The 19,633-nt window shown below is 33.8% G+C and overlaps 1 protein-coding gene across 1 annotated transcript; it reads right to left on the bottom strand.

Annotated features, from left to right (window-relative positions):
• Positions 1-104: 104 nt before the first annotated feature.
• LOC149555028 (pentatricopeptide repeat-containing protein At4g37170-like) lies at positions 105-2,233 on the bottom strand. Its single transcript, XM_089829050.1, has one exon. The coding sequence runs from the start codon at positions 2,086-2,088 to the stop codon at positions 328-330; it is 1,761 nt and encodes a 586-aa protein (XP_089685176.1). The 5' UTR covers positions 2,089-2,233; the 3' UTR covers positions 105-327.
• Between the last annotated feature and the right edge of the window lie 17,400 nt (positions 2,234-19,633).

Below are 19,633 nucleotides of genomic sequence, written 5' to 3'. Positions count from 1 at the left end.
GAAAACTTTTCGTGTTTAAATCGTAATGTATGAAATTTGTTTTAGGCAGGGTAGTGACTTGAATCCCTTGTAACAATTTTCATGCACAATCTCAGAGTTAAAACTTAATGCCAAATGGCAGTATGCCAATCTCCACATATGTGAAGTTCCTTATAAAATTGCTAGTCATCCCAGGTGTAGCAATGAGTTCAAAGCCAATGTCATGATTTTCCCCATGCCGGTACAGACTAATTTACAACATCCAGTTGTACAAATTTTGGTTTTTACACAAACCAGTCTCCCTGCATTTTTCTCTTCTAACACCTTGACCGGTGGTTGCGATCTATCTCACACCATAAATGTATGCACCTTGTCCTGGACCTCAATCCAGCTACGACCTGGCTTCTTTTTGACTCCTCTGTCTTCCATCATTTTTCTCACTCTTGTGGCATCACCCCATCTTCCAGCTTTCGCATAAATATGTGAAAGTGTTATGTAAGTCGCAGGGTTTTCTGGTTCCAACTTAAAAAGATTTTCTGCAGCTCGTTCACCTAGTTCAATGTTACCCTGATTTTTGCAGGCACTGAGTAGCGCAGACCACAAAAAAACATCCGGTTCAAATGGCATCTTATTTAATAAATTCTCTGCCTCATCAAGGCGTCCAGCACGGCCAAGAAGGTCAATCATACATACATAATGATCTGGCCCGGGTGCAATCCCATAATCTCGGCGCATGGATTCAAAATAGTGATGCCCTTGATCAACTAAGCCCGCATGAGTGCATGCACATAAAACCCCAATAAAAACTACATGGTCTGGTTTTGTCCCCGAACTAAGCATTTTGTCAAACAACTCGAGTGCTTCCTTGGCAAGCCCGTGCTGGGCACATGCGGCAATCATAGCAGACCATGAAACCAGGTCTGCTTTCGGCATTTTCTCAAACACTTTCCATGCCCTCTCAACATTCCCGCACTTTGCATACATATCAACAAGAGCACTTTCAACAAAGGAACTCTCGTCCAACTCGCTTCTGATTATATGGCCATGAGCTTGCTTTCCCAACTCTAATGCCGATTGCATTGCACATGCACTTAATAAACTAGCAAAAGTAAACTGATTAGGTTTCATCCCCGCCATTTGCATTTGAGAAAACAAATTCAAGGCCTTCTCACCCTGCCCACTCTGAACAAGCCTCCCAATCATAACAGTCCATGAAACCACATCTCTGTCATGCATTTTCTCAAACACTTGGCACGACTTCTCCAATCTCCCACATTTTGCATACATATCAACCAGCCCACTCCATACAAAAACATCAGATTCCCCTCCACTTCGGATAATATGACCATGAACCTCACTACCAAGCGTTCCAGCCACAACTCTAGCACATGCACTAAGAACACTAGCAATGGTATGCTTACTTGACTCTACGCCATTCTCTTGCATTCGTCTAAACACATCCAAGGCCTCCTCTGCGAGCCCGTGGCGAACATAACCTGCAATAATAGTAGTCCAGGAGAACTCGTCTGGCGTAGGAATTTCATCAAACAGTTTTCTTGCGCAGTCAATCCTTCCATTCTTTAAATACACACCTATAATTGTGTTCCACGAACAGACATCTCTCTCGAGCATTTTGTCAAACACTTTGCATGCATCATCCAAACTACCACATTTGGCGTACATATCTATCAGACGGTTCCACAGGTAAACCCTTTGCTTAGATCCCTCTGAAATTATATGGCCGTGTACCCTTTTACCTTCGATCAAAGATTTCAGATCGATGCAACCTTGCAATAGTGTAGCATATATATTTACATCTGGGTTTTGGACAGATTGGCATACAATGTTTACTGCTTTCCTCAATTGTCTCTTCTTACATAAAATGCCAATAGCTTCCTTAAATCTCCCTTGCTTGCAAAGCATATCAACATTTATGGACTGTTCATCTTTACAATTAGTACTGCACACTTCATAGCTACGAGCATGACGTCCCAAGTAGTTGGATAGTAGTGTTCTGTTAAATTGGGCTGAGGAGAGAGAAACTTTATTCATGTTGTTGGAGTCTGGACTAATCTGGTTTTTTCTGCAACATATCTGTAGGCAGCCCATGCACGAGTAGAGCAAAGAGTTTTAAAATTGTTAGCCAAAGTCATTTGAAATTTCATATTTTCAAACTAAAGTTCTATTAATATTGTTAACTTTTAAGAAAAGCTTTGCTGTACTTATCTACGTTAATTTACTAAATGCAATCAATACGGAAAGTAAGTCATGTTTTTGAGAGATCATAGGGCTTCAATGAATGTTATATTACATCAGTGGATTGGTATACTTAGGTAAGGTGGAGTGGTATACTTAGCTAAGGTGACAAAGTTTGAATCATGATGCAATTTGAATAAATAAATATGATATTAAATATGAGGTTGGGTGTATTTAGTTGTAGAGAATCCATGCATAAATGATATCTTGATATTTGAAATATATTTTTCAGTTTAGAAAATAAAATGAATAGTTTTAGTTTGATAGATATTTTAGATTGATAAGTAGGAGATAATTTTCACATCAAGTCAAATTGTGATATTGCTATCATGATTTAACTATGTAGTTTTTGAGTCGAACTCGTCAACCTATATTTCATGAGTAATGATTCAACATGAATCCATTTCTTATGATAATAAATGGAACATTTAGCACTCATTGGATCTAGGTGATGCTCACAAGGTGAAGCACTGAGACTTCTCGGGAGGTCACCCATCCCAGTACTACTCCACCTTGACCGCGCTTAACTACAGAGTTTCCTCCATGGTTAAACTCACTCTACTTGCAACCCCATTTGCAAAATGTATTGCCTGCCCCTAGGTTGCATTTTTGTTATCATTGTCGAACTCTTTTAGGGCTAGTTTTATGTTGATGATTATTAGTAACATTATTTTGAGATTATCAGATATTGTTTCAGATTCAATTTATTATATGATGAGATTACTTGGTACTTTATAGTTCATGTATGCATGATGATTATTCAAGTGATTTCAGTTATTGATGATGATTAGATAGATGGTTTATTCTGTGTGTGTTTTCTTATGGATACTTACCCTATACTTGCATGTGTATGGTGTGCGTGTTTGTTTTCTTTCTGTATGGCATTTTTGATGTGGTTAAGGGAGTCGTAGTCACCTGCTAGTCGGGATCTACACGATGCACCACTTCTTGCCATTGTCTGTTTAGCTTAGTATATATATTGTGCTTGTACATGCGTGGGTTTTATGCAGGTTGCAAGTACCAGGTATCGACTTTCCTGAATTGCCAAGATGAGTGTACCCTATCACATTATTTCAATGGTAAGAGAGGGGAGATAAAATTCTCAAGTCCAAATCCCAACCCTTTAAGCCATTTGTCTTAATTGAAAATTAGGACAAGTATCTAAGTCAGGTACCCTTTGAATACGTCGGATGACGTAATTCGTGATATTAACCCTTTTGGTTTGATTTTGTATGTGTTTTGCTATGATGGGTTTTTGTATTGTACTTTATGAGTCTTTAGTGTATTTTCTATTAATTAAGCCTAATTAAAATATTTAATTAATGGTTTAATTTAAAGGAAAATTAATATGATATTTTACTATTTATTTTATTTAATTAATTAAAAAATTAATTAAATAAAAGAATTAAATTTGGAGATGAAAGTTATAAGTTTAAATTTGGAATGTGACAATATTTATTTTAATAATAATATATTTAGAGTTCATTTTTAATAAATGCTAAATAATATTATTATATATATTATCAATTAAGTTTCGAAAATAAATTTATAAATGGAAAAGAAATTAATTTATTAAAATTTCATGACCACATGACGAGTGTATGAGATTTAAAATTAATAAATTAATAAAAATAAATAAAGCAAATATTAAATAAATTAATGTGCATTATTTTAATATTTATTCACATAGGAGTATGCAAACTCTTGGGAGTTGTCATGTTGACAACACAAGAGTTTGCACTCTAATTATGCACGTGTCGTCTACACTTAGGAGTTAGCACATTATTTGAGCACATGGCGTCTACAACATTCTAGAAACCTCATCATGTCTATCTTCTTGTTATGGAAGTTACATGCTTAGATGTCATGCTTATCTCCTAGTTCTTTCTAGACACATTCTAGATGCATCTTAGAGGCCTTTATATAGAGGCTCTCCTAGTGTGTATGGACAAGCTTACATGGATTCGAGAAGCTCTTATGCTTCTACATGCTCATATGCTTCTACAAGCACTTCTAATCAAGACTAAGGTTATCATTTTTTCTAATAATTAAAAACAACACCAACCTGAATTTTATTACAATGGAAGTGTTCTTGAAGAAGTTGCGGAGTATAAATACCTTGGCATCGATTTCAACAAAAAATTAAGCTGGTCTAGTTGCAGGTATAAAAGGATATTAGGTGGGTGGAAGGCTTTTTATGCTCTTCAGAATAGGTGTCGTGAAGCAGAGTTGTGGGATTGGAAAACTATTCAAACCTTGTTCGATCTTCTTGTGCTACTAGTTGTTCTTTACGGGTGTGAATTATGGGCCATCAACACTATTATAGCACAATGGAAACAAATTGAAGGAATCCAAAAGCACTTGATCACAAGCAAGTTTAAAATCAAAAGCACTGTTCCATATGATATCATGCTAAGTGAAATGGGGGCTGCTCCTATTAAGGCACTTGCTATGGTTCACCTTTTAAGCTATCTAAAAAGAATCGAAAAAATGGAAGAGGATAGATGGCCTAAAGTGGTCTTTAGTGACACACTATGTAAGCGAAAAAGGACATGGATGCAAAAAAACATCAAATGGATGAGTAAATACAATATTCAATTCAATATGTGCCCCACAAATACTAAAGAAATAAAGGTCTTTGTCATGGAGAAATTCTACAAGACAAATTGGGGAAGCGAGATCGGAAGGAAGAAATTATATTATATAAATGAGTTCAACCCCACTTGTGATCAACTCCAAAAAGCATACATAGGAGCCAACATTTCTTGAGGGCTAAAATTCTTATTGCTCAGCTAAGAACCAACTCTCACCAAATTCGTTGTGAGATCGGACGTTGGAAGAGGCCAAAGGAGGCTTGGGAAGAGAGAATTTGCAGATTCTGCAATTCTGGGAAAGTGGAAACTGAACAGCACTTCATTTTAGAATGTGAAGCCTACAAGAGTAGTAGAGATAAATTTGCGGACCCTATATGTGGCAGTTCTTGGCATAACCTATTCAACGAAGAGTACATTGAGCAATTGGGTGGACTCATCATCATCTTGCACAAGTAGCAAACTTTGCTACTTAAGTCTGCTTGAGTTGTCTTGCTGTCCCATAGGCTATTTTTAGCTTCGTGGACATTAAATTTTTATCTATCTATCTATCTATCTATCTATCACTTGGGGGTTTTAGTTGGTTGATTCTTGGAGGAATGGCGAATGTTGGAGAAGGAAGGGATTTTTCTATGGACTTCTAAGGCATAGCAAATTAGCATTAGTATCTAGGTGCACTCGTGATTTTCGCATATTCCATTTGCACTCTTTCTCTTCCTGTCTTCATCGTGTTTGTTATATGTGTTTGAATATACTCCATGAATGAATCTTCAATCTTGAAATTAGAATCTAGATATGTATGTTAATTTTTATTTGGTTGTGAAGAAAACATTAGGAAACCCTAGTTTTATTTATGAAGAAAATTCATCACAAACTGCCCTGTCGTTGTCCCTTACATAGACCCAAACTCAGACATTCATAAATTTTTACCTTGACCAAATTTATTCGATCGCTCTAGTCAAAGGTGGCGCAACTTGGCCCTCTTCAACATATTTCAAATTTGGCCCAATCCAATAGTTTATTAGGGAGATATGGCCCCCGTACTAGGACTATTTTATTCAATGACAGTCATTCCTCCATTTTCCATAACCAGGAGTTCTTTGTGCTTAAACTTCACAAAAATAATCTATCAAAGCATGGAATGAATTAAAAACTAAACCAACATAGATCAAAGACATTTATACTCAAGATTTTATCCAAATGAAGTCTTTTCAATACAAAAAGCAGATTGTGCCCTTACGGCAGCAAGCTAGGACTTTGCAGAGAATTTAATTTGGTATTGTATGAAACTTTGTTACATTGCATCTTTTCGACCACAGACACCCTACAAACTCCCTACCTTTCCTCCCCTCCTGAAACTCATGCTCATCAATGCTAATAATACATTTCAAACCAGTTGCAACTTCCTCAAACCGGTTACAGTCAGTTATGACTGTTTACATTTAGTTGAATGTTTTGTTGTGTCGTTGAAAACATGGTTGTCAACTTTGATATCATTACATCATTATGCATTTTATTAATATTCCAAAGTATTTTCAAGAGTTTTATCCCAACTTTAAATCCTCAAACTACTCTTAAATCCCATAAACCCTCTACGAGCCTTCTAGGCTTCATTTTGCCAATTTTTGGCAATTTACATTTTTAGCCACTTCAAGTGCATTTGACACCATATAATGGCTCTACTTTCCATATCAAAATAAATTGGACCTTTGAAGGTCTTTAAATAACTCATCTACCTTAGAATCCTGAAGTGAACCCTAGGTACACTAACTCCCAAAATGCCATTAAGGCTACATCATTGATCCTTTTACAAAGTGATCAATCAAAACATTTAAAACATAAACAAAACATTATTAAGTGACCATTGTGGAATTATTACAATCAAATGACCCTTCAAGGTCATGTTTATCCTTTGATCCCCCTAGGATCTATTTAGTGACCCTAGTTCCTCTAGGCCTTTTGTCCTTAGCCCTGGTGCTCCTGCACCAGTTAATAGTAGAAGAAGTGTAATTAATTATTAGTCAATTTAAGTAAATGGATTTTTTAAATGAGGGAAAATTAAAAGAAAAGAGATATTAATAAGTGGAATAAAATAATTGAATTATTAATGAGATTGATTTTACTTTAAATCAATGAGGATTATTTTAAATAAATGATTGTCCTTGAAGTGTTTAAAGGAAATTGTAAACTAATTATTTGAAAGTTGATAAGTATTATTCTAATGTTTTGAATAATGCAAATGATTTTATCTAAAAGTCAATGGGAACTAGTTCAATGATTTAAATAAGTAAATTATTATCTTCTGTTTATTTTAGACAATTTTTTAAAATAATGGAGGGATAATTCTATATTTTATTCAAAAAGATAAATGGGTTGACTTAGGAGACTAAATGAAGATTTTTGTACACTTGAAATTTACTCGAATCAAAAATTGAAACCCCACATTTAACTCAACTATGTGATTTTAATGAAACCAAAACATGTGCTTGCCTTTTGTGTTTTCTCTATGCTATTTGTTTTGGGTTTTTGGGTGGTCTTAGAGTGTTGACTAGTTATAGGATGTCTACCAGAGGCTTGGGAGTTATGCGAATGTGATGGCATGTTGATGTTATTTGATCTCGATCTTTTTAAAATCCAACCATGGTAATGTGATGGTATGCTCTATGAGATGTTTGTATTTACTGATTGTTATTGCTCATCAGTCTTCTTGAGTGAAGTTGAGTTATATGTATATGAGACACTTGACCTAACCATTTTTGAGTCATCGATCAATCATACTTGGATTACTTTCTAGTTGCCATGATGGGACTGAAGTGTTGATTTATTCTTGATGTTGTCATGTTGTGACATGTTTTGACTCGACCATTTTGGAGTCTTCGATCAATATTATTTTCTTTGAGATGCTTTTTTGGTTGCTTGTTTGAGAACCAATGGATATTGTGATTTATTTTGAGATTCCTTACGATTGCTTGTTGAGAACCGATGGATATTGTGATTATCATTGATAACTTTAGTTGCCAATAGAGAACTGTTGTGCTCATGATTATCAATGGATGCTTTTAAGTTGCTCATGGAGATTTGATGTTCTTATTGTGGATTATCTTTTGATATTTTTCCAGTCGCTTGTATAAGACTAAGGTGATTTTGTGATTTATGATTCCATGAGCATAGGGTAGGTTATCTACTTGTAGTGTTAAGAAGTGGCTTGCAATGGGGGTCGGGGCCATAAGTGGCTGCCAGGGTAACTCATTGTAATTTATTTAATAAGTGAAAATATTTACACTAAATGGGGATTAAAATGAACCTAATAAGATAATTGTATGTTCTCGCCCATGCCTCGAGTGCTAGTACAGACTAGGATGGTAGTAGAGAGAACACTTGGTTGTGACCTTACATTTTGTAGTATGCCTCATCAGTATGAGAGGATACTAGTGGCTACATAGGGATCACTAGGGGGCCGGGGTCTATTGAGAGATTACTAGGGTAACTCTAGCGTGATTCATGTGATGACACTTTCCCACTTACATAGTAGGTTTCCTATGTGTCTTGTGTGCCTCTAGAAGTAGATGTCAATCTATGTATTGGAACCTTTGAGTTAGTATACTTTTAAGATTCCTAGACTTAGAAAGTGTTTGTGCTATGTGATTGATAGCCTATTTGGGACTTGAGATTATCTCCTCAGCATGGTGGGAGTGGACCATTTAGGTTCCACGCAGTTGGGCGGTAGTGCCTTTTCACTCTTACCATTTGAGATCTGTCTGAGACACTGTGGCTGATGCATTCCTTGTTGGCATCTATCTTCGTTCTATTCCTGGATTATGATGGTGGACATGTATCCTTATATTGATAATTAGCATATGATGGATGTTGTTATTTACTTATCTTATGTTTTTAATTTGCATGTTAGATTTCCTTCTGCATATGTTGTAGTATGTTTTAGGAGTGACATTCCTACTATGATAATACGGATGATCTCTTTGGTGACTTGAGATGTTACGTGTAGGGGATGGCCAGGGCCCATGATGGTCTAATGATTCTATTGACAGTTGGGAGGAACTGCACACTTAGATTAGATGTGTTTTATGATGGATGGATATCTTTTATGATGGTTATTATATCTTTATTGGTTAATGGATGTATCATGTATGTTATTGGTTTCATTTACTTTATTACACTTGTATCATGGATTCGATGAGGATGATGTATCTTTATTTTTATATATGTATATTCTTTTAAACCTTTTGTACCCTATGTCATGTACAGTGGATGATTGAGCATTCCGAATTTAATTGCCAAGAGGCATTTGGAACAAATGTGTAATATGGACATTGGACTTTCTATTTATTCTTTCATGTGGATGTAGTAGTGGTTAGACTTAGTATTGATTAAATCAAATGTGACTCAACGTCTTGGGATCCTTAAGGAATGTAACCTGTTATGTATGCTTATAGTTGATTGTATGTTATTGTTTTCGCTACTATGTGTTTGATGTGAATGGTTTATCTTTCATGATTAAAAAAAATTTGTTTGGCAAACTTAGTAAAATTTTAGGTTAATTCTTTTGGATCCCTTGGCGGGGCGTTACAAAAAACCTTCACCAAGGGTTGTGCCTTATGAACCATTCATCAGAAAGCCTCTTATGCTCATCAATTGATAAGTAGGAGATAATTTCCACCACAAGTCAAATTGTGATATCACTATCAAGATTTAACTACACAATTTAGTTTTTGAGCCAAACTCATTGACCCATATTTCATGATTAGTGATTCAACATGAATCCATTTCTCATGAGAATAAATGAAACACTAAGCATTCATTGGATTTTGGTGATGCTCACAAGGTGAAGCACCGATACTTCTCGAGTGGTTTCCCATCCCAGTACTACTCTAGTGTGATCATGCTTAACTACGAAGTTTCCTCCATGGTTAAACCCACTTTGCTTGCCACCCCATTTGCAAAACCTTAACCAAGTATTGTGCCTTATGAACCATTCATTAGAAAGCCTCTTAAGCTCATCAATTGATAAGGAGGAGATAATTTCCACAACAATTCAAATTGTGATATTGCTATCAAGATTTAATTGAATAGTTAAATCCTGATAGCAATATCATAGATATAATAGATTTTGAACTATTATGTAAAATAATGCAAATCAATATTTAGCCTTGTGAACTTGATTTTAGATGCTACAAACTCGATTTGAGAGATGAAAATGATTTGAGTTATATGAATTCAATCTAACAAAAATTATGCTAGAAAATATGTTGCATGTCTTTAAGATATATTAATTTGTTAAGGTGGTGTCTAGAGACACCTTAGAGTTTGAGGACTTAATAGTTGAATGGATTCTCCTAGGTTGAACCCCATTGTAGATTGAATCAATAACAATGAGAAAGCTTAAAGATGGCACTTGAAGACATGCAAATGGCCTATGAGATTATGCATATTCAGTTCTAAGATTACCCTTTTGAATTGTTGTGTTTGCTACTTATTCTCCTATTATATTACATCATAATATGAGTGTAAAAGCATAATGAAAACCTTAAAATACAATGACATAACATGTCACATGAAATGGGTTGTAAGTAAGCTGAAAATTACTTGTGCAAAGAGGCAAGAACATTGAAATTTTATTTTAATATCTAAAAATTCAAAGATAAATGAAGTGCTCTTTAGTGTGGAGTTAGATCAGTTTCCAAGTATGTAGGATTTATTTGTAGAGATGAGGTGGTTTTCTTAAGACACAAAGAATAGAGATAATGTGGTAATCTTAAGGCACATAGAATAGCGAAAAGATGATAATCTCAGGGCATGGAGAGTAGAGTTAAGGTGATAATATTAGGGAAAAGAAGTGTACAATAAATATAAGGAATTGTAGGACTTGAAAAAATGATATCATAACAATGTAAAAAAGCTTGCAAGAACAATTATGAATAAATATTTTATGATGAGAAAATAGTGAATGTCAAATAATAGTTATATCATATAAAATATAGACATGATAAGATGTCCCTAATGGTGAGACAACTAACATGCCCTATAATAAAAAATATGCCACTCAGTTATACTTGGTGTATGAGATAAAAATGGTATACGTGGTAAATATGTAAAGGTTATTAGATACTAGGCATTGTGTGATCACAAAAGCATATAGAGTAGTAATAACCTACCAAGAATAAAATATATGATAAGTTAAAACATAAATAGGTGAAGTAGGAACATAGATAAAGGTAGTGATGGTTTGAAAGATGTTTATATACTAAAAAAAATTGGCCTCATTGATACAATGACCAAGTGACTATCAACAATAAAATATCTAGACATGTATGGTGTTATTTGGATCTTTTATTTCCTTATCATTGATTGTATATCAACCAAATTAGCTAGTACTAAACTTGTATGTAACAACAATGAGGTCCAAATTAATTAAGACAAAACTTGTGCATCTACTTTTTTGATCATATATGTTCTTAGGATTGACTCAAATAAAAAATCAACTTGTTGGTGCCCTTCCCAAATTTTACATTTAACGCTTGCAACAATTCCCATGTGTCCTTTTTTTAATGTCATTGTAGAGTTTATTCAAAAATTCATAAAGGGGCCCACGTGGTTAAGTCATGTTCAAAGTTGGGCTTTAAATTCATTTAAATCTTTATGTTATGACCATTTATTGAAAATTCTAAGTTTCGGAAGTCTTTGCTCACATTTCTATGTTTTGATTAAGGTGCAAAGTTTCCATGCAAGATACACCTCAACTTCCACTTCTTGCTTCCTATATTACTTGTAGCTTTGCAAAGTTTGTGTGCATATTTGTAACTATCATAAGTTGTATGTCAACCTTCTTTTCCCACTTCTTGTGTCTTTCACATATTTGAAATCAAGTTATTAAGTTTGTGATGTAGTCACAGATAGAGGGACCTCAATAAGATCAATCCAATCATGAAGTAAGAGTAAACACAATGAAACAATAATGAGGAAAAGAGAGAACAATGCTAGATGTGACTTTATTCAATAAGAAATAAAAATACAATCAATTGGAGGCATAAAATCCTTTATACATGTTAGATCAATATGCCTAATTAATTACAATTTTTAGTTAGAGGCATTAGATCAAATAGCTACTATCTTTCTACTACTCAAGAGACCCATTACATCACATATATAGGCATCATGACATGTAGATCAGCCTTGAGATCAATTACACCCCCTAAGAACAACAAAAATGTTACAAAAAATTAGTTTGGTCTAAATCATAGGGAACTCACTGTTAGAAATAGGAAATATTGAGAGCAAGGGGGGGTGAATTAGTATTTCACAAACTTTTTCCCAAAATAGGATATCTTTAATAACTTTATAACTTACATACAAAACTAAACTAACTATGTTGAATAGTAAACACAACCATAGAATAAAATAACTTATAGCACCATTTTCTTTTAACTAGGGAAACCTTGGCCAAGAGAAAACCCTGGTGGGGATGGTACCCACAAAATGATCCATTGATAAAAAGTATATGGTTAAAGATATTGAACCTATTAGGAGTCTGTTACATTTGTATAGTGTCTCAATCCTTGTTAGAGGACTTAGGTCTTTTTAGAAGCCTCAACTTGGTTAGGAGTTGTTATTACATTTTCAAATGTATGCAAGATGAGCTCACTACCCAAACATGCAATATACAATGAAATTATTCAATGCAAAAGATAAGTACAAAAACCTTTGTTGATATCTTCATTATCTTATATTTGCCTTTGTTTCTCTTTCAAAAAACTATATCTTCATAGTGCCCTAATATTCAATCAAAATTCACATCACATAAAATATCATATTCATATCACAAAAAAAAAGCACTAAACTTTACATTCACAACTTTCCTTTATACCTTGTTATTACATAGTTATCTGCTCTATTAATCTTCATCCCTTCACACACTTGACAAAATACAAAATTGAGTATTACTAACTTAGGGATAACATCTAGGATGTCGTCCCTAATTAGTTAAGTAATTATTTTGATAAACAAAATAATTCCTTAACCCAAAATACTTAACACTTTATCTTTACTATGTTCTATCTGCACAACTCTATCACTATAAAACTGAAATATCTCAATATGTACTATCCTATGCACTTACATACATCATTCTCATAGTCTCTACTAGCTATACCTAACTTCTCATGTGTCAATATTTCTTTTGGGGACTGTGTTGACCAAAAAAGGTTTTTGTGCTGACAGATGTATTTTGTGACACTTAGACAAATCTCTAAGTTTACAACCCAAAACATTATCTTCAAGATTTTTTGACTTGATTTGAGCTATATGTTTCCATAATTGACAAGATCATATCTTGTTAACCTAGCCAAATTGCCAACAATCTGCCCCTTTGGCAATGATGGCAACATATGGAAAAATTGGCTAAGTCCCAAAAATAAAATCTTCAAAACTTGTATCATCGATTACATGGCCATTTCAAAATTTCAAAAAAAATATGGATCATCATTAATTATATCATCTTTTCCTTATATCTCCTAATTAAAATATAACTCCCTCTACATATATACATACAATTTTCCTTATACCTGTCCCCCTTTGACATTAATGAAAAAGGTGTCAATAACTACACACATGTCAAAATTTTGTTATCTTTTTATTTCATGTTGATATTTTGGAAATACAATTAGTAAAGGTTACTTTCAAATTTTTGAATTCCTTCTCCCATGTTTCCTTGACTACCTCAGATACACTAATTAGGGTCTAGATTCCATAGGATGCTACTTCTACTGCATTTAAATATGAATATATGATCTTCTCAAATGATGTCTTAGCCTTAAGACATTCTTTTGACTACTTTTGCACATTGCTAACCGTCAATGTCAAATGTTCTCTCAATAATGAGAATTTCTTGATGATTCTTTCTCTCTTCAGCTCAATTAGACTCGTATCATCATAAATCTTTGCAATAGTTGTCTCTATGTCTTCAATCTTCTTTTGAATTTATTGAAGCTCATTTTCAAGGTTTTGTAGTTCCTTCTACTTCCCATTTAGCTCCTCATTTACATCTTTGATGAGTTTGTAGGACAAGGTGCATAATCCATATAGTGTCCTTCCTTCTATTGCACATCTTCTCAACTACTTTATGCAAGAGTCAAGTCCTGCTAAGTTAATTATGATATTTCTGCACATTGTGTCAAATAGTTGTGCATCATGGTTGACTTGGGCTTGTGTTGGTACTACTTCTGCTAACTGGATAACTTCATTCTCAAAAGCCTTGATCAACTCCTTAGCTCTATCTTGAGGCTCTTTCTCTATTATCGTGCTAATCACAACACTTTGAAGTTTCTCAAAGACCTCTTCTAAAGTCTCTTGAAGGCTCTTTACCTTCTTATTCTTTTCAAAAAAATTACTCAAGGATGACATCAGTCCAAACTGATCATCATCATCACCAAATAAGTTCTCCAATGTTGATTCCAATAGATACATGGATTTCATAGGGGTTTGTAATAGGATATCTACCTCGTATTGAAACATGACTCTGTTAACTCCATTCTCTGTGTGTCTCAAATATGGCAAGAACGCTAACTCCTGCATGATTATCCTCTAATTATTTCTAATCTTCTCTTCTTGCTTCTACTCCTCTATTTTCTCCTCTTCTTCTCCATCCTTATTTCTTCCTCTTTTGTATTCTTTTTCTTTTCTCTTTCATACTTCTCCTTCTTCTCTTCTACTTTCTTCTTCTCATCTTCTTCTCTTTTCTTCCTCTCTTCTATTGTTTGTTTCTTTTCATCCTCTTTCTTTTTGTTTTCCTCTTCTCTTTTCCTCTTTTCTTCTTTTTCATCCTTAGAGTTAGTGTAGACTACCAAGTTATCAACAATGGAGGGTCCATAGTCCTTGAATGGAATCTCTATTGTGTCCATGATAATTCTTGTACTATCTATTTGCATAGTGTCAGTACTAATAATTTCCTATGGAGTGGTGGTTGCCTCTATCATCATTGTATCACTTCTAACTTCCATTGTTTCTGCTAGTGTGACCTCATTTTCTTCTATGGGGATTGCTCCCCCTATCTCTTTGTATTCCCACTCTTTGTTGGGTTCCAAAGATATCATAACTTTCACAATAGCTTAGATTTTTTTTCCTTATTGACCTCTTCATAATTTCCTCCCATTATTAATATCACTTTCTTCTTATTCCTCAATAAAGGCTCAATGATTTTCACGATTCTTCCTAAATGTTCATCATTTTAAACTTCACACAATTTCCTTATCATGTTTTTCCTTATCTTCTTATCTCTTTTAACTACTCTCTTTTTCCTATTAATTAATCTCTCATGGATATCTTTTGGGATCTGGCCTTGAGAATATTCAAATCCTATATTAGAAAAAATCATACATCTACACTACATTTTCCAACTGAATTTTTCCAATACCTATATAAAAGTGATAATATTTGTCCAACTAAACATAACTTCCATTATTGATGATTGCACAATTTATTGTTTTAATCTTAGGCTTCCAAGATCTCCTTCTAGTAGGGGCTTTGGCACTACTTTTTCTACTATTTCTTTTACTATCACCTCTACTTCTTCTTCTTCTTCTTCTAATTCATCAAATTGGGACTGAACAATTTATGTCTTCCTCCTTTGAGTGCCTCTATAAGTAAGATGTGACTTCCTCTTCTTTTCTAGACTAGTAGTCATCTACTTGAGTCTATTTTGTTTAGAAAGTTTAATTTTCTCCTATTTTACTTCAATTAACCTTGTGGACCTTGTGGTGCTAGGAGGTATAGTTATCCAAACCTTGGTAATGTTGGAACCTTCCCCTTATGGCTTCTATACTAGTGGAATGAACTTGGATTGGACATGTGATATTGTTGCATACAACGCACTGGGTATCTACATGGATGAGCCTGCAATAGTCACTCTTTGTGTTGCATTTTCAACTGCTAAGGGCTTAGCAATTAGTATATCTGATTATCCACTATCCTTCATCTCTACTACTATTCCTATTGCCTCCTTGAATTGATCTCTGCTCATGTATGATTCCTTTATAATAGTTTTTATCTTCTTATCAACTATTTTATTGATTTCCTTGTCATGGAGTTGATTTTCTACCTCTTTGACCTTTTCTTCATATGTGCCCCATCTAGGCCACTCCTTGTCTCTTTCTGATTCAATAATTATCTGTGCATATCCTTCTATTAATTCTTCAATCATCTCATAGCCCATAGGGTCAATGAAATTAACCCTTGGTTCAACTACTCCCATACATGTTACATCAGTTTCAACCATGAAACATATGTCATTTTTGTACTTCTCTACCAAAGATGGAGGGATTATGTGTCTTTGTTTCATTTCTACTTGAAAGCTCTTCATTATTTATGGTTATATCCTCTATTATTCTATCCTCTAAATGATTTTTGTAATAATGAGTAATCAAATTCATTGTACATCTATTTGTGTTCCACTCATAATCTTGCATTCCAAGAAATCTTCTCATCACTTGGAAAAAAAAATGTGTTACTAGATATTCAAACCTAAATACTGCATTCTTTGTCATCTTGATTCTGTCAATATTGTCCAATAATTATTGTCTCAAGATTTCACACATGTTTACTTTTCCTTCTTAATAGTCATTAGATAAGTTGCATGGATAAATCTAGCAGATACTGAATTCAACCTTGAAATGTAGTTATCTTATAACCAATTATCTTTCTTATCAATCTAACATCAGTTTCATTTATCATATCCAATTTCATATTCCTTCTATTTGACTTATTTTTTAGATTAGTTCCTACTAACTTCTTTATAGTATTTTCATTCACAAGGTTGCTTCCTTCATTTCTTAGTCTAGGAAGTCTATGAATCATATCATTTTCTATCATAATTAGTATATCTCCAATGAATTTGGCTTACAAAAATCCCTGTCGATTTGTGGTTATCAAACTTAGTGTAAAACATGTGCCTAATGATGTTCAATTCATTTAGGTACTCAAACCCTTATTTAAGTGATAGGTCAATGTTGCAGACTAAATCCAAGTCATTATGAATGTCGTTGTCACCTATACTCGCAAACTTGTAGTGAATGTATGCCTAATGTCCTCTACATGTAAAAAATTGTAGGGAACTTGTGAGAATGCTCATAGTGGGACATCTTCCATTGAAACATAGGGGTGCTTCTTGAATTTATACCTAGGTTTCTCACTAACATCACATACTATTGGGGTTGCCATTCTTTCAAATCAAAATTCTAAATTATGTCTGTGTAAGCAATAAATACCTCAATTATGTGAAACTAGGGCTTGCTGAATTTGTTTCTTAAATCACTTCATTTCTCCTTTAATTCACTCCAAATATCTCCTTACTCTTGCATGATCAAATGGTACACTGAAAACTAATTTAGATCCTTACATAATCTTTTGTTACCTACTTCACTAATTGCACAAGTAGGCGATCAATAGAAAAGTTGTTGTAATCTACCAATGAATTTATTTTTCTTCGCGCACTCACATGTGAACTCCAAATATTATGTGCACTTAACCATATCTTCTTCACATCATTCTCTACCTCATATTAACTATGCAAGTCACAAAACTTCTCATAAGGTTTCTATCTGAGTTTTAGATCCTAAATTCCTAATGTTTTTCTTGTAAAATAAGTTGCTTAATTAGATAAAGATTGCTTACCAACTATTACTGACTTCATCCTATTATAAAATGATTCACTTGATTTACTTTCTAGCACAACATATGAACTTGATGGTTCCTTATCTTTAAGAAATGATTCATCAAGGTTTCCTACAAAATCTTTCACATAATCTCTTTGATTGTTACTATTGTCCTCATTCCTTTTGTTGTTGTTCATATTCCTTCTAGAGTTAGGGTTTCTCATTTAGTTTCTGATGTTCATCCTACAAAATCTTGTTATGTCCCATGTCATTGCAAATCTAACAAATTATAACATTATTTTCATATCTAGGTCCTCAATGACCAATTTGTACTCTTTAATCTCTAGAAATATGTCCAAAGTTATTGCACTTATAACACATAATACCATTCCTTATAACATTGGTTCCTCTAATAGGTAGATATTTTCTATAGGGTCAGTACCTCTAAACAATCTACCATTATTATTACTATTATCAAATTTAGGCTTTCTATAATTTACTGCTCTATGACCAAAACCATAAAAATTATAAAAATAGCCAGAGATAGGTTTAAATGACTTACCTGTATAGTCTCTTATCATATGACCAAATTTATTGCATCCATAACATCTACCTTGAATTCATTTCTTACGTCTTTAGGTGATTTGACTTTCTCAAGTTTCTTAGGTACATCAACTTTCTCAAGTTGATTAACTTGCTCAACTTGTTTAGGTACTTCTTGAGATTGACTTGACTCAATATTATTCTAGTTATTTTCTTTATGTTCAAAATGATGGATCTCAAGATTAGGTTCTTTTTTGTCTTCAGACTACATAGCTAAATTTTCTCCAAGGTATCTAAGACCCGTCATATCATAAGATGCTCTCTATATAGAGATATGTTCATCAAGCTTTTCTCTGCTAGAGTACAACTTTTCAAGATGTTCCTTAGATTGAGTTAATTCTCCTTTCACAATAGTATTGTATGTTGGAATTCTTTAGAATAACTGAGAGGGGGGTGAATTAGTTATCTAGGATCTAGATGTAGAAATAAAACTTTTCACAACTTAGTGAAGCCATATCCATAAAACATATTCATCATGCGTGCATCCATTAGATCATACAATCACATAAACTTGTAGGTTACTGTCAAATCAACCTTGCATAAATGTAAGCATGAAACATAATAGATTCAATAACACATTTGACACAATTATTTTACGTGAAAAACCAATTTTGGAAAAACCTTCAATAACATGCTACTCATTCTCACTCTTCTGAAGTGATGCCCTATGAAAGGCCAACCCTGTTAAATGTTATGATGCACACTATTAAATGTGACCTAGTTAGAGGATTTCAATGACCCTGCTAGGAATGAACCTTGTTAGAGGACTTTAAATCATTCACTTGGAATTTCACCTAGTTAAATGATTTAAAAATGACTATTAGTCTACCTTGATCCAAAGGATTTACCCTATACTGGTACAATAATTAGAAAGTAATAGTAAGGCTTGATTCGATAACAAATTACAACTCACTTTGTAGATTATAGATCTTTGTTTTAGTCTTCCATTTTTCTTGCCATTTACACACTTCAACTTTGATAGCTTGTTCACCCTTCAAGCATCCATACCCTTAAGCCTTCTTGCATTGCTTGCCAATAGCAGTCTCTTCTCTTTGGTCATTGAATGAAGCAATACCTTAGACTCCTTGTCTTCCCTAGGTTCTCACACATGATAACCTTTTCTTCTAACCAATAATCTCTATAAATAGAAATTTAAGATCTTTTTTCGTTCATCCTCTATCATCCATTTTAAGGTTAGGTAGGTTTAGTTAGCATTCAATAAATTTACCCAATTTTTCATTTTATTGGCTTCTAGAAACTTCTCCTTCAATATTCTTTGAATTCACCACAAAATGGTTCATATTGAATTCTATGCCACCAACTCATCAAGCTTATCTTCCACATGGTTCATACGATCCAAGAAATCAAACTTGTCAGCTTAGATTTATCAAATTCATGATCTTTCTCATAATGCTGACACTTGACATTAACTTGCTTATGATGCTTAACACAAACTATGTTTCTCGACATCCACTATCAAATCACTCAGCACAAACTAAAGTTTATTGGTGCTTGGCATCAACTAAACTTTACTCAGCTTACACT

This window comes from Cupressus sempervirens, chromosome 5 (assembly GCF_028749045.1).
Source record: "Cupressus sempervirens isolate cs-2001-9-10 chromosome 5, ASM2874904v1, whole genome shotgun sequence".
NCBI lineage: Eukaryota > Viridiplantae > Streptophyta > Pinopsida > Cupressales > Cupressaceae > Cupressus > Cupressus sempervirens.
Note: the sequence above shows the minus strand (reverse complement) of the source record. Positions and strands in the feature narration are given on the sequence as shown.